A 16,209-nucleotide genomic window follows, 5' to 3' on the forward strand; every position below is an offset into this window, starting at 1 on the left:
TGACGAACTTTTGAAAGGAGGCCAGTTGGCAAAACAGGGGCTGCTCTGGGGGGGGGAGAGTGGGGGACGGGGGGAGGGGGTGCGGGGGAGAGGCAGCAGCAGTTCAGGTTCAACTCCGGCATCCGCTGTGGACAACGCACACGCAATATAGGCTACATACTGGTGTTTTAAAGGCCAGTCCAACAAATACGGTGGACATAACTGTGTATGACTCTTCACTCACAGGGATTGTGAACTACAAATTTAATAAGCCGTGGAACTATTCTTTGTATTTTGTGTGTATCGATTTCGTATTATCGAATTATTACTAATAAACGTTTTCTTTTATTTATTATTATTAATATTTACCTAGATAAAATGTAGGGGATAAGTCATCTTATAGGAGAGTTATAATTATGCATATTATTGTCTAGTAGGTTAATTAATACACTTGATTGTAGAAAAAAAGGAAGAGAATTGTATGTGTATAAGTGAGTAGGCTAAGTGTAAGTGTATAAGATAATGAAAGTACGATGTAATTATTATTCCTTATATTAAACGCTTATATTAAACGCAATGTGTGATTAAACTGGACTGAATAAAAAACATTCTGTTATTCAGCCTTCGAAACATAAAAAGGCTGTCGTTTTATTTTATTGCACTTTCATCGTGCATGCAATACGAAGACGGAAGATCTCTACAATTGATGACACATAAATCGTACTTCAATCATACGATATAAAAAAAACCCCGAGAAAAAACAATGTATTTATTGGTGATTGTGTGGCGTCGAGGGTGCAAACGGCGTGTAGATAGATGGCGGGCTGTTTTTGTGTTGCATTCCTGCAGTAGGTTTGACCCTTAACCCCGTCGTTGTAGTCCCTCCGCCTCGCATTCCTAACAGGGTTTTCCTGCAGTAGTACAGCAAAGGCGCACGCCTGCCACTGCGCCCACTGTGTATAGGCTAGGTAGCTTAGAGAGCTAGCAACCACCACCCATCTGCACACAATCTGTTGTGAGATGCAAAAAATAACCAAACACTATATATGATGCTTTAGCCCAAAGGCGGTGGTGAAGACTAGAGTGAATAGCGCCCGAATCCTCACGAAAGAAGGACGAGCTGGTGGTCTTTGGGAGCACTTATCATCTGCCTGTGCTAGCCTGTGAGCTAACGAATCCTGCTCACGGTTTCCTGACCCACAGCGACGAGTCGCTTTGTAGCGATTCGAGATCCGTGAGGCACAGTCCCGACATACAACCAAGCCGCCAGCCGCGAAGAGAGGAGGAAATGAAGGACAAACAAAAGAGGAAGAAGGAGCGCACTTGGGCAGAGGCGGCTCGCATGGTAAAAAATCACTCAAACTTTTGAATTTGAACGTATTTTCGGGGCGATTTCGTGCGACCCGTTTCCGATGGTCGGAGAAACTACAGCCGCCAGGCGGAGGATTGGCTGGGTCGCCTCTGCACGGCGTCCCGACTAGCGGACACTCGCCATAACACTGCGGCCCGAACAGTGGCAAATAAGCCCAGAAACGACACAACGTCGTTGCATTTTTTTGTATCTGTGTCTGAATTGCTGTTTTTTTTACAACATTGTTTGTGTAGTGTAGCTTCATCGAGAGCTAGCCCCGCAGCCTTCAGTGTTGACTTGCCGAGGATTCGGCTAACGCTACATGCTAACGGTAGCATTCTGCTAACGTAGAGCTAGCAACTGTTATGTTTTCGTCCCTTTGTTTGTAGGCAGCAAGTTAGCTCCCGTTGTCATATTTATCAACTTCACCTGGCTCACTGCTAACCAGTCCACTAAATGTCCAGTGATCATTATTATAGAAAACATACATTGATGGTTATTTAAAGGGATTATAATATGCAACCAAAACATGATTGGTAACTATTCAACATAGCTGGCTCTGGGCTAATTCAGTCCCGGTGTGACATACTACTTGGTGAAACCCTGAATACACACGGCTAGTATATAACTGTACATGGCTCTTTTGTTTTCCCTTTGCCTTTTTGACAGAAGGGCATGTACTTTGGACAGAACCAAAATAGGGTTTGCCCTTCTGTCAACCTATAGTATTTCTAATCACTCTTGAGCTGGAATTAAGAACGTCCTATACAACTAAACTAGAATGGAATAAGTTGGCCTAAAAATGGACAAGAAAATGTATGGTTGCATGTTTTAGCCACCATAAACCTCTAGATAAAATTCAAATTGAGTTTTCCCCAATTGCAGGGTTTGTTGATGTCCAATGGATTCCATAATACCAGTAGTATTGTAGGAACCTCAATCAAGGGCCAATCCTAGTTGTAGGTGGCATTAGCCAAACACACGTTTTTAAATAACCCTCATGTACTTCAGTGTTGTGACTTTGTGTTTTTATTAATTAAAATGTATCGGGTCAGGTGTGGAGGAAAGGTGATGCCTTCCTGGACAATGACGATACTGAATGTGCATCACTTAGTGGTGCTTTTATCTTTAGCAAGATCAAAACTTGAGAGAACGTAGACAATGAAAACATCAGAATGTAGAAGAGTCCCAATGCAAAACAGGTTAACCTGTACTGCATTTGCTATTTCGTCATTTAGCAGACGCTTTTGTCCAAAGCCTCTTAGTCATTAATGAGCAGGTAGGATTAGGCACCTTGCTCAAGGATGCGGCCAGGTAAACTGCAGAAGCATTGGACTGAGACTCAAACCCCCTAACCATTATCATGTCCCCTCATGAATTTACAGTTTTCTATTGTGGGGAAATTCCATATAACAAAGCTTCTACATTTATTTATATACATTTTAGGTAGCTTAATTTGACATTTGCTTTTGTTGTTGAAACACAAAGTCACAAATAATTTAATCACGTGGATATGCTGTTACATAAGGGCTATTATCACACATGTATTTGGAAGGAACGCCCTGTCTTTTAAAGGGAGTGTAGTGGACATAGCTTCCACAGCCGTCCATCTTTACGCGCTAACACTTCTTCTCAGGAACCCTAGCATGCGTATTAGTCTCTGTGTGCAGCAGTATCAATATTTGTTTCTTGGGGTTTTAGACTTGCCGTGTTATCCATTTAGATACTTGTTGTGATGTATTCTTTGTGGCTTATGTTGATAAGAAAGCCGTTAACTGCTTTTGTCTGTCAAATGTCATGTGGTTTTGCAAGACATTGGTGCTTTGCCCCTACAGCTTATGGGGCTTCACAGACGTGCTGTGTTGATTTCAAAGTCATTTTGTACAGATTTTCTCTGTGTGGGGGCTAACAAACACATGACATTTTGACAGGTATTGGAGAACTTCTCCGATGCCCCCATGACACCAAAACAAATCCTGCACGTCATCCAGACAAAGGGACTAAAAGAAATGAGGTAAGGGACACACACGCACACACACAAACTATTAAAGTCAATTGATGTTTTGAAAGAGTAATGAAATGCCCTAGTCCTGGCCCAATATACAATAAGAAGAATGGATGGTCCAATCATGTTGGGGAAAACATTATAGAAATCCTATTGGCCAAACCAGAGTTCCAGGGGATTTCTGTGAAACCGACTGCCAGTTCTATCCCCATTATTAAAAAAAAAAAAACACTACCTTAAAATGACCTCTGGAGAAAGGTGACAAGAGAATTGATGGAGAATGTTTTTAAACCATATACCACGGGCCTGGGGAAAAGGGTTTCATTCTACTCTTCAATTCTCTTCAAATTCAAATCTGTTTTAAAAATCTCCACGTATACTTCTAGTTATGATTTTGTTCTAATTCTTATGTTCTCTCTCCGCATATCACCTGGGATCTCTCCAAACCGTCGTTATCCTCACACAAGGAGGTTGGTCTGGAGTCTTTATTGGCTAAAGAAGCATTTTCCATCACTTAATTATTCACTACATTTTTGTCTGGCAGTCCTGTGTGATGACTCTGTTGTTTCGTGGCTTTCATCGGAGCCACAATCCCCAGCACATGTATATTCAAGAGTTGCTCAGGACTATTCCCGACTGAATATTTCAGCTTACTTTTCACACTACATGTGTGTTCCTATGTTCATTTTAACCTTCATTCATTACCTGTGTGAATGTGTGCATACTTGTGCGGCACTGCCTAAATGAATTCCCCCGTAGACGGTAATTAAGGTAATTTCTCTTTGTGGTACCAGTTATTGTGTCTCCTGGTATTCGGTACCCATTATTAATGCCTTGTGACATCCATCCATTTTGGCCAGCTCCACTTCCATTACCGTTTACTATCGAATAATTTAGCAGATACTTTTATCCAAAGCATTTGTGGTTGTGTCATTTTTGTTGATTAATGTGAGTAGGTAGGTATTAGGTCAAGGGCGATGTTGGGATTCAAATTTGTAACGTTAGGGGGGGGGGACGTTGGAGCACTTTAACACTAGGGTCCTTTTGTGTGTTTCTAGTGGGACCGCTCCGCTTGCGTGCCTGGTCACCATGCTACACTCCCAGGTGAGGGGAGACCGAGTGAAGAACAGCATCTTCTTCAAACTGCCGGGACGCATGAGCCTGTTCACTCTCAAGGTACACCTCCCCTCATCCATATTTAAATTCGCTGGGACCATCAGTGGAGATTGACATTGGAATTTTACATGCAATGTTTGGGGGCCATTTTGTTTTGCTATCTGTAATATGATTCCCTGTGTGTTTTTTTTGTTAACTTTCTTGTTAAAAAAAGTAAGTATAAGAAGTATAAGTATAGACTATCTGAATTGTTTAAGTTATGATCACTTTTGATCTATTGGACACACATAACAGTGATATTAGGTGTTATATTTCAGAAGTAACCCCTTTTGTTAGACATGGCACCTGATAGTGCAATTATAAACTGGGGAGATTCTCAGATCTTTTTTTAGCCCTGTATTTAGTTCCACATGGTGTCAAGCAGTTTTGCCTTTTCTTTGGACTGAGGGAGAAACAAGGTGGTAGATATCCTTTATGCATGCTTTATTTATATTATAAGGCAGTCCTGCTTCTTACACGTGTTGTGACTACACGCACTGCAGCATCAACCCCCTCGGAAAAATCTCCTAAAAGCTGGACCATTGATGTCATTCGTCCGTTTTGGAGAACGCAAACTTTCGGTCAAACCTTTCCAGGATTTTGTCACGGAAACGTAGGATTAAGGACGTTGATCATTGGGAATCTAACCCCATTCCTCACGGCAGGCATTCAAACAAGTCACTACACTGTCCAGCCCTGCTTTGAGTCAGTCTAAGGTCCTGTCCCAATTCTCCCCCTTCCCCTAGATTTGAGCCCTAACCCTAGATTTTGTGCGCTCCCGCAAAGGGGTAGGGTGTCCCAATACTTAAGGGAGCAAGGGGGAGTGCTGTTTTTTCCCTTAAAATCAACCCTTGACCGCTAGCCAGCTCGGTAGCTGGCTAGCTAAGGGCATCCAAAGCCAGTGTTCTTGTTAAGGGGAGAGAAATGGGACTGGGCCTTATCTCTCTGGGTGCCACTCTGCAGAAGAATGCCCTGCAGTGGACCAAGAGCCCCACGGAGGCGGACACCGCTACTGACGGCACCGGGGCCTCCACCGCCTCCACCGCCAACCCCACAGCCTCCACCACCGGCACCACCACCGGCACCACCACCTCCGGGCCGGGCCTGGCCCACGCCACCGCCCCCGAGGGAGCCGAGCAGGAGAGCTGTGACTCCACCGAGACCACCGCCAACGCCAGCGGGGAGAACGATGGTAGGCTGACGAGCTGGGAGGGAGCGTTATCGGTCACCGAACAGGAGATGTGGGGATCACAGCATAAGGGAGTCGGGAGGCCCTAATATACATGCACAATGGGATGCACATTCAAATAAGAGTTAAACCATAAATAAGTAATTGTATGGAAAATGTATCTAATACTGTGTGTGTGTGTGTATGTGTGTGTGTGTGTGTGGACAATTAAAATGGCAATGTTCATCATCATTGTGTATTAAACGTTGGCGCCAGTGTCTTGACTAATACATAGTCCTAATTATATTCCCACCCATTCTGTTGTCACTTGGCTTGAAAGCCCCATGGTGTTTATTCAACAGCATGCCTTAACAACCGTCTTCTCGCCCCCCCCCCCTAATCCCGTGTAGCCTCTGTAGACGAGAGCTCCTCCAGTGCCTCCTGCTCCACGGAGCCCACCCCCCCCAGCCAACCACAGACCCGCCTCAGCAGGGCAGCCGGGCAACAGAGCCGCGCTGAGTCACAAACCCAACACGCCACACGCCTCAGCCGCTCCAGACAGGTAGAGCACAGCACACGCACTGTAGGACAGAGGGCGTTCACAGGGATAGCATGTGGTGGGACACCGAAGCCTTGTCACAAGAGGACCACTCCTTTTTAAGTGGATCGGCTCTCAGGTCGTCACAGCCTGGGTTAACAACCCTATTTTAATGTACATCATTAGAGTATGAAATGTATATAATTTGCTTCATTGGGGAAGGATAGCTGAATGGTTAGGATGCTTGAGACCCAGCTGAAAGGTACTCAATACCCTCATGTCTGCCACAGACTGGCATCATTGAGCAAGATGCCCAACTTCTACGAGCTCATGAATGGCATGTATCTGAATTCGGTGCAAGTGGATAGAGGCCCGGCTACATTACTAGACGGTAGATTCATGTTTGGGCCAATTGGGCCAGCCCTGGAACTGAATCCCCTGGTTACAGTGTTCCATTACAGAAACAGGCGACAAAAATAATATTAACTGTGCAACCTTGGAGTGTGCATCCTATTTGTCCTTTCTCTTCATTCTCATATACTTATTCTCTCTCTCGCTCTCTCTCTCTCTTCCCCCCCCCCCTCTCAGTCAGGGAGACAGAGAAAGAAAGCAGTGATGATGCCTAGAGTGGTCCTCACGCCGCTCAAGGTGAACGGAGAACACGTTCCATCAGGTAAATATAGCACTTTTATATTTACCACCCCCAACCTGCTGCCCTTCCTCCTACTACCCCCCCTCCGGTTCGGTCTGCTTTGGGGCCTGGCTGTCCCAGCTGCGTGCGCTAACTGTTGTCTCTGTAGACCACTGCTTACCAATATGAAATTCTTGGATTTAAACTTACAAAGACGACTTTAATTACACATTGCTTTGACACACTGAAGTCCAAAATATAAGTACGTAATATGAATCGTTTGTTTTGGGTCTTATTCACTCCAATCCTAAACAAAATAGATATTTCAGCCATTTTGTTTTATTGTGACAACCTGAAGCTGATCTGCTGGTTTCCTGACAGTCAGCCACCTCCAAGAGATTCCTGTCTGGCCCTACTACTCAGATTTTGTCAACCACTTGCCTCCAATCTGGGTTGTATGTAAAGTGCTGGCGCTGTACTTGGCTGTGCTCTGAATTCAGAGCCATCTCCGTGTTGTTTGGGAACATACTGTGAGAATCTTGGACCGTGACGCTAAGCTCCTTTTTGTTGCTGAAACGAGTAGAAGTGAAACTCCTTGCAGGATTTCTGAGGCTTATTTCACCACTTTCTTAAATGGCATCGTTGCGGTGGATTCTTATGGATTACATCACCCGCCATAGTAAGAAAGGACCCGGTAGAAAGGGGAACAAAGTGTAACGTTTGAAGTGAAGGGCCACTTTTTTTCGTTATGTCTATATTCTCGAGTAGCATGGGGAGAGATACGATGTGATCTGAAGAGTCAAGATGTATGTATTCCCCAAGTTCCTCATCGCCTTGCCACAATTTCTCAGTTTATATCAAGGTTCCCTAATTTGGTTTTGGTTTGACCTTCCCGCTCTATCGAGGCATGTGGTGCCAGTGTGGTGGTGTTTGTGTGTGTGTGTGTGTATGTGGAGATTGGAAAAGTCCATTGCTTTCGGGAAAGTGTCCCTCCCCGACCACCCCGCTCCCCCATCCCGACTCTTCCAAACTGCTGCTCCAGGCCTTCTAACCCAGTGTGTCCTGCGCTTCTCCGCCTGCTCCCACAACCGGCCTTTCCTCTTAACCCTGCGACCCAACACCCCCCCCGGACCCGCCCCGCCCCACCCCACCCGGGGGGCTGGAAGTCTCACTTTGGGCCTCTGGATCTTCTGTCTCCTTCTGCTTGTGCCGTCACCTCTTACCTGTGCAGTAGCCTATACTATACCAGCCCGTTGACACCCCACCCCAAACCTACTGTACCCACCACTCGCAGACCCCAGCTCAGCTATGACCCCACAGTGAGTGTCTGACCGGCTCCCTACTGCCACCTCCCCCTCCTCTTCCTCCTCCCCTTCAGGAGCCGCAGGGAGGCGCAGGGAAGCCTCTAGGGGTACGGGGGGCCCCACGCTCCGTGCTCGCCCAGATCTGGGCTGGAAGCGCCCGCAACACTTCAAGAACATGCACGGCCTACATCCAGGTACAGGCCAAACCTCAACCCCACCAACCCTACAGGAGCCCCCCTGTATCGTCACGGTGATGTCCTGCCATTCTCTCCCGGGGCCACGCTCAGCATCAGCCAAACTCCACTAGACGACGGCTACACTTTTAAGTGACATTAATCTGCTGATATTATACTGCCATAAAAGGAGTTATAATGTTTGAAAGCTTAAAGGTTTATACCGGTCTGGGTGATCTAACCGTCTTCCTCACCTGCCACAAATGTAAACAACGGCATTTTAGCACTTTCGTCTTTTTGAAATGAGTGTCTGTCATTATGGAGTCTTGGAGTATGGATTCTCAGGCAGTGTCACCAATCGGTACAAGAAAGTGCTTTTAGGAACTATTGGTGATTTATTATTGTGTAAAGCCAACCGAGCCAGTTACGGTGGTTTGATTACACCAATATTATCCTTTAAGGGGCAGCCGTACAAGACGAGCAACGTGTAGGTCATGGCAACTCAAAAAAGAGCATCGGTGTTGTGTAGAGCGTGGGTGTTTCAGTTGCTGGGTGCTGTTGGGTGGAAGTGTGAATAACTGAATCCCAAAGTGTGTGGAAATTAGGCAGTTGGTTGACCTGCCACTCATTCCACCATTTTGGAGACGCAAGTTCCTCCCGGGTGGAGGATGCATTTAAACGAAAGGTTTCTGCTCGTGTGCGTTGTGGGTTCGGTACGTTGGAGGAGTTTGGAGACGGACCAGCAGTCTGCGGACATGAGTTCATGAGCCCCTGTCTGATATCGGACCATGCAATTCAAGTGTTGACTCTATTATCGAAACAACCATTGAACTCACTTTGAAATATAGATTCAAAAAAGAGTTCAGTGATCACCACTAGGTAATTCCTTATATTTAGTTCTCAATCTACTTCTTGTCAAATGCACTGATATCTGCACTGTTATCTAAGAATACAAATAATGTATTCCTGACTTACTACTTCCAACCCTGGTAATGTTTACTGACTTTGACAATCTAGAACAGATTGTTAATTAGAATTACAATCCTACATCATACATACATTCTGTTGTGGACTCAACAGAATGAATCCGCTCTTTAGCCTGGTAAGTTTGCACACAACAAATTGACATACAAGGCATTTTTCAAGGCATTACGACCCAAGGGACCAAAAATTGCATACAGATGCGCATTTTGAGCGCTGTGCATGTTACACACGAGGAACACTACAACACTCATGATTCACCGGGACGGTTCTGTTCTACGTCCAGGCGGATGACCGTGCTTCCTTCCTTGCTCCCTGTCACGCAGGGCCCATGAAGAGGAACCGAGGAGGGGTGGACGTGGATTTTGAGACGCCCGGCTCCATCCTGGTGAACACCAACATCCGTGCCCTCATCAACGTGCGCACCTTCTCCGCCTTCCCCGCACACTCCCAGCAGCAGCTCCTGCAGCTGCTCCCTGAGGTGGACCGTCAGGTGGGTGTCTCTGGACCCCGGGCTGGGCCGGGGCCAAGCAGGTCTTGGGGGGGGGGGGGGGGTTCCTGAAACGTTGTTGTACCACAGACCCGAACTCTCGTCTCAAAACATTCTCAGAGACCGGTTGACCGGGAAAGTGGAGAGCGGGGCTGGCGCAAGCACCAGTGTAAACCGCATCCGTCGTTGTATAACCTATGAGTTAAAAGTATTCATTTATGTTAGACATTAACTTTCACTTGTAGGTTGGAAGTTTGCAGCCTTATTATTAGGTTTTTATTAAATATTAACAATGATCGGTAGGTCTGAAGTTTGCGACCTCCGTTTGAGGTCACGTTAACCTTTCCGTCATTAACCGACTATGACCTCATGGTCATGTGACTCCTCACGTGCATTCTGACGGGTGACCTCTGTCCCTGCAGGTGGGTCCAGACGGCATGGCCCGCCTCAGCAGCTCTGCCCTCAACAATGAGTTCTTCACCCACGCGTCACAGAGCTGGAAGGAGAGGCTCGCTGAAGGTGGGTCCACACCTGGTCTCATGGGCTGCGTTTCTGAGTCATCCCTCAAAGGAGGAACATCCCCTCTGTAGTCCTTTTCAAGGGGTCCTCCCTTTGGGTTTGAGGGGTTTTAACTGTCTTAGGATGAGGGGGTTTAGTGTCATGTGAACCCTCGTTACCTTTAGTAACTCATACCTTGGATGAGCCCACATCGCCTTCTGGGGTTTCACCTTTTCCATTGGTTATATTCCATGCTTTATTTACAAATAAATATATTGAAGGTCTCTCCATAAGCCACAGTGCACAGTATAAACCCCACAGAGATCGAAAATGATTGCTTTTTTCTGTAACAGAACCAACATGACATGTTATCCAGCATGTATGCCGAATGCAATTCATTTCGGCAGCATAAACTTAAGAAGATTCGCTACCTGCGAGGCTAAAAGTTATGCTAATGCCAACCCTGATGCTAACACTAGATACACTTTTATATTCGTCTGCTGGGGACAGATGGGTCAGAATGAGCCGCGTCGCTTCAGTGTGGCTCACAGTGTCCCTCTGCATTCTCTCTCTTAAAGGGGAGTTCACCCACGAGATGCAAGTGCGTTTCCGACAAGAGATGGAGAAGGAGAAGAAGGTGGAGGCCTGGAAGGAGAAGTTCTTCGAGGAGTACCACGGTCAAAAGTAAGGGAACTGCTCACCGACAACACAGTCTGTTCCGCTGTGATAAGAGCACACTTTAATTAATCCCAGACGGCCAATCAGGGATGTGTACCTTCAGGCTGCTGACGCTCTGTCCCCCCCCCCCCCCACCAGGTCCGGTCTGACCCGGGAGGAGTCGCTGAAGCTGACGATGAGCGAGGCGGCCGAGACGGCGGGCAGCGTGCTGGACGACGAGGTGGCCGCCACGGCAACCGGCACGCCCAAGAGACGCAGCGTGGGCCGCCGGCGGCGGGACGGCCGCATGAGGAGACGCACGCGTGCCGACCTGCGCCGCCGGGCGCGCCGCACGCTCTGCAAGACGGCCACGCCCACCCTGCAGTCCCCCGAGCCCTCGGAGGCGGCGGGGGCCCTGCTGGACACCTCGGCGGCGTCGCTCAACTCGCCCATGTCGGACAGCGCGGCGGTGCAGGCCGAGGTGGTGCTGCAGGCCGACTCCGGCCTGGAGATCATCCCCGCCGCCGAGTGCTCCCCCGCCGAGCCGGAGCCCGCCGCCGCCTCCTCCACCCCCGACCCCACCCCTATCGCTGCCGCCGCCGTCGCTCTCGAGCCCGAACCCGAGGCGGAGCCCGAACCGGAACCCGCCGCTCTCACGCCGACGCCCACACCGACCCCAACGCCGACTCCTACGCCCACACCGACCCCCACGCCCACGCCCACACCGACCCCGACCCCCAGCCAGAGCCCCGCCTCCACCAGCGCCAACGAGGAGCCGGAGGTGGCGATCAGCCTGCTCCCCGAGGAGGCCGCCCCGCCCCTGGCCTCCACCTCCTCGCCTTCCTCCTCCTCCTCCTCGTCCTCCTCGGCGTCCTCCCCGGCCTCCTCCCCCTCATCGCCCTCCTCCGACAGACCCGGGGAGGCCTTCGCCGCCGGCCTGGACTCCTCGTCCTCCTCCTCGTCCTCCTCCTCGTCCTCCTCGTCCAGCACCGTCGCCGCCGTGGACCTCCTGGACGACACGGCGTCCGTGGTCACCTCCGCCACGGGGGGCACCGGCACCAGCAGCCGCGAGAGCAGCCCCTCGGCCAGCCCGGCGCCCACCCACCGGCCCTCCTCCTCCGCCGCCGCAGCCCAGCTCAAGGAGCAGAAGAGGCGGCCGGACGAGGCCCAGGCCTTCGCCAGCTTCCCAGAAAAGAGGCCGCGCATCGACGACCGTCAGTCCTTTCGTACCACAATTGACGGTGTCCGCACGGAGAAGCCACCGCCGGCAGCAGAGGAGCCCAAGGTCCCGCCCATCCGGGTAAGAGAGGACACTGTCGCGTGCTCCGTGCCCGCCGGGTTAGCAGGGGGCTAGAACCAGGGTCGTAAGGGTCGCGAGTCCTAGGGTCTGGATTATTAGATGCAACTCTATTAATCCCCCCCCCCCCCCCCCCAGGAGAAACTTGTTAAATTATGCCATAGTTCATTAATGCTAGGTTTAGCTTCTCAAACTAAACACATTCTTGAGGATCTCCCAGTCTTTCATTTATCTGTGAGGCACTATGTAATTGTGAAGTACGATGATATTATCGATTACTGATCAAATATATAACTGGGTAAAAAAAAAAATCAGATTTTTCCAAATTTGCCAAACCTTATCCGTTTTGCCATCACAAAGCAAAGTCATCACAAAGCAAAGTCATTCAACAGACTTTTACCATGAGAACCTCTTTAACCCTCTCTCTCTCTCTCCCTCCAGATACAACTGTCCAGAATCAAACCGCCCTGGGTCAAGGGGCCCCCCACCTACCAGATCTGCCCCCGCATCGTGCCGCCCGGCGAGGGGTCGCGGCGGTCGGGGACGGGGGGCGCGCGCACACTGGCGGACATCAAGGCCCGAGCCCAGCAGGCCCGCGCCCAGCGGGAAGCTGCTGCTGTTGCAGCCACTGGCGCCGGGGCAGGGCCGGGCGGGGGGCTGCGGCCTCCTGCTGGGATACCGGATCGCAGCAGCGGAAGACGAGCAAGAGAGCACCCCGGACCCGTCGAGCCCGGAGGAGGAGGAGGAGGAGGAGGAGGAGGTGGAAGAAGGGGAGGTGGTGGTGGGGTGGAGGAGGAACCGGAACCGGCTGCGGACGCTCATCCGCCTGGAGCACAACTACAGCCTGTAGAGCCGGCGGCGTCGGGGGCCTCCGAGTCCCGGCCCTCCCCCTCGCCGTCGGCCACCTCCACCTCCACCTCCACGTCCTCGGAGTCCCCGCAGAGCCCCGCCTCCGCCCCCACCCCTCCCCGGCAGCGGGCGGCTGAGGAGGAAGCGGCCCTGCCGGCGTCGGCCGGGCCGGTGGTCCGCGTCAAGACGCCCCCCGACGGGATCTCCGAAGACGGGGACACCATGTCCGCCACGGAGCAGGACGGGGGTCCAGAACCCCCCGCCGCCCCCAAGGACATCCCCAGGTCCCACCCGGACCGGACCACCACCACCACCGCCGCCGCCGCCGCCCCGGCCGCTGTGGAGAAGGCGAGCCAGCGGAGTGAGAGCAAACCCCTGGCTCCCACCTCCATCCCAGACTCCCTGCCCCGGTTCGGGGCCCAGGGAGTGGACGTTATCCAGAGCCTCGCGGCAGCCCCCTCCCAACACTGGGAGCGCGAGCAGGGGAAAGGAGGAGGAGGAGGCGGTGGTGGAGGGAGTGTGATCCAGCACGGCTCGCACCACGTTGGGCCTCAGGAGGCCCAGCCGTCCTCTGCCAGAGCCAGGCTGGAGTCCCCCTCCTCCCAGCGACGGGGCTTGATGAAGCGGGGGCAGGGAGAGGCGGCGGCGGCGGAGGAGGAGGACGAAGACGACGACGACGACGATGATGCCGGGGGCCACAGCGACTCCACGGAGACAGCCTCAGACTGTGAGAACGAGAACCACGAGGAGGACCAGCAGCTGGACTGGCCCCGCAGCCTCCCCGGCCAGAGGAACGGCCTGCCTGTCATCCGCAGCCCCCCGCCTCCTCCTCCTCCTCAGCACCAACACCCCGTCATCCAGGCCCACGTGTCGGCCCGCCACGGCCCCACTGTCATCCAGCCCTGCTTCCCCAACGGCCTGACCCCCCACCCCCCGTCCGGCCGCTCCCAGGACCCGCAGCAGGCCCCCTCCAGAGCCCAAGCACAAGCCCCCTCCCGCGGCCACGGGGCCGAGCCCGGGGATCCCCAGGGCTCCCTGGACGAGGACAGCAGAGCGGCCGCCAAGCCCTCTCCCGCTCCCCACGGTGCCGCCACAAACACTTCCCCCGCCGGCCCCAAGAGGGCGCCAGCGGGGCAGGGCAGCCGGCTCGTGTCCAGCGTGGAGGCCAACAACCCCCTGGTGACGCAGCTGCTCCAGGGCAGCCTGCCCCTGGAGAAGCTGCTGCCCCAGTCGCAGGGCGCCAACCGGCTGGAGATCAGCCGCATGCCAGGCGCCGCCCCGCCGCCGCCACCCAGGGCTCCGTCGGGGGCCCGGACGTCAGGCCCGGCCCGGGGCAACCCCCCCGCGGAGCCCCTGAGCCCCGACGGCCTGTCGTCGCAGAGCCTGGGTTCCAGTGTGAAGGAGCAGTACCCGTCTCCTCCTCTGGGGGCCGTCCCCGTCATCACCTCCATGCCCGCCTCCTCTTTCTCCTCCTCCTCCTCCTCACGGTCCTCCCTAGACCACGCCCCACAGAACTCTGCGGCGGGCGAGTCGGCCGTGATCCGGGAGTCGACCGGGCACAGGGCCACGCCTGACAGGCCCCACCCCCCCCTCGTCAACAACCACGCCGCCCACAACGGGCCCCTGTCCCCGCCGGCCGACCAGCCCCGCCCCCCCTCGCCCTCCCTCAAGATGAACTGGTGCCCGCCCCAGTCGCAGCCCTTCCACGCCGCCGGCCAGACGCAGCTCTCCCCGGCCTCCAGTATCAAGAGCGAGGCCGGGGCGCGGCCCTCCTGCCAGCAGGCCCTCTCCAAGCCCTCCGGCCCCCCGCTCGGCCTGGGCCTGAAGAAGGAGCCGGGCTGCCATGGCGACGGCTACCTGGGCGCCGGGGCGGCCATGGAGGCGCTGGGCGACGGCTACCTGAGCGGCGGCGCCATGGAGGGTCTGCTGAACATGGAGATGACGCTGGCGCGCATGGCAAAGAAGGAGCACATGGGCAAGTCGCCGTACAACCACTGCGGCTCGTCTCCCTGCTCCTCGCCCAGCCCCTCGTCCTCCTCGCTGCCCTTCCAGCTCTACGGCAAGCTGCCCAAGCAGGCGGGCGGTGGCGGCGGCGGGGGAGGAGGCGGCGGCTCGGGCCTCAGCTACACGGCCAACGTGTCGGTGATGGACGGCGCCGGTGGCTTCACCCGGAGCCTGGCGGACGGCGTGCTGCAGCTCAGGCCCCGGCTGGCGCCCGGCCAGACGGCCACGCTCAGCATCCAGGCGTACGCCGACAGCGGCACGGAGGAGGTGGCGCTCAAGTGCTCGTGCCGTCTCAAGGCCATGATCATGTGCCAGGGCTGCGGCGCCTTCTGCCACGACGACTGCATCGGCCCATCCAAACTGTGCGTGTCGTGTCTGGTGGTCAGATAGTAAGGGGGGGGGGGGGGGGGGGGTCGGTGGTGGTCGGTGGTGGGCGGCGGTGGTGGTGTTAGGGTGGTGCCCAGCGTCTGTATAAATGACTCTGTATCTATTGAAACATGTAAAGTATTAGGGCGGCCGCGTGCTGCCGGGAGCAGTGAACTGAGGACTGGAGGCTCCAGGGTTAGCCCTCCTCCCTGAGCGGAGGTGAAGAGCAGGGAGACGGACTCTGCCGGCAGTGTTGCCTTGTAAATTAGAATCAATCTGTATTAATATTATTTGTCTTTTTTTTGTTGTTGCAGATTTTTCAGATTTTTTTTTTTTTTTTTAAAGATGTTCTGCTGTTACATTATTGTATTATTATTATTATAATTATTATTATTATTATTATTACTATTGGTATTCTTGTGAGTTTTCTGGGCATGATGGATTGTAAATTGTGCCTTGTCTTTTTTTTCTCCTCAGAAACATTTACCTCATCTTCTCGCTCCACTCGTCATCACTGAGTGTGAAAAAATGGCCGCCGGTTTGTTGGGCTCTTCTTGTGCTTGGCCCCGGCGTGACCTGTTCTCGTCTCTTGCGCAAAGAAATATTTTTTTAACCATTAAATGACATTAAAATTACCTCTGCCATGTTGTCTTTGTTATTGTTCTGGAGGTCGGTCCACCAATTCACTTTCCTTCCTATCTTATATTTTTTTATAATTTATCTCAAGGATTTTAGAAAAGAGTGACTAGGTAGGCTGCGGCCA

General features: G+C 52.6%; 1 protein-coding gene across 4 annotated transcripts; it reads left to right on the top strand.

Annotated features, from left to right (window-relative positions):
• The first annotated feature begins 924 nt into the window (after nt 1-924).
• Nucleotides 925-16,065, top strand: asxl1 (ASXL transcriptional regulator 1). Of its 4 annotated transcripts, XM_084480084.1 has the most exons (13): nt 925-1,324; nt 3,262-3,344; nt 4,394-4,511; nt 5,454-5,682; nt 6,069-6,220; nt 6,785-6,869; nt 8,206-8,325; nt 9,612-9,778; nt 10,198-10,294; nt 10,852-10,957; nt 11,090-12,230; nt 12,669-15,442; nt 15,924-16,065. In XM_084480084.1, exons 1-13 carry the CDS (start codon nt 1,268-1,270, stop codon nt 16,057-16,059), a joined length of 5,265 nt encoding a protein of 1,754 aa, XP_084336210.1. In that variant the 5' UTR covers nt 925-1,267; the 3' UTR covers nt 16,060-16,065. The 4 variants fall into 4 exon arrangements, with proteins under 4 accessions (XP_084336210.1, XP_084336211.1, XP_084336213.1 ...); XM_084480085.1 differs by lacking the exon at nt 8,206-8,325 and having other exon boundaries at nt 3,262-3,345; nt 4,392-4,511; XM_084480087.1 differs by lacking the exon at nt 15,924-16,065 and having other exon boundaries at nt 12,669-15,477.
• The last annotated feature ends 144 nt before the right edge of the window (nt 16,066-16,209 follow it).

The sequence above is a fragment of the Micromesistius poutassou genome (assembly GCF_964030765.1).
Source record: "Micromesistius poutassou genome assembly, chromosome: 15".
Classification (NCBI taxonomy): Eukaryota; Metazoa; Chordata; class Actinopteri; order Gadiformes; family Gadidae; genus Micromesistius; species Micromesistius poutassou.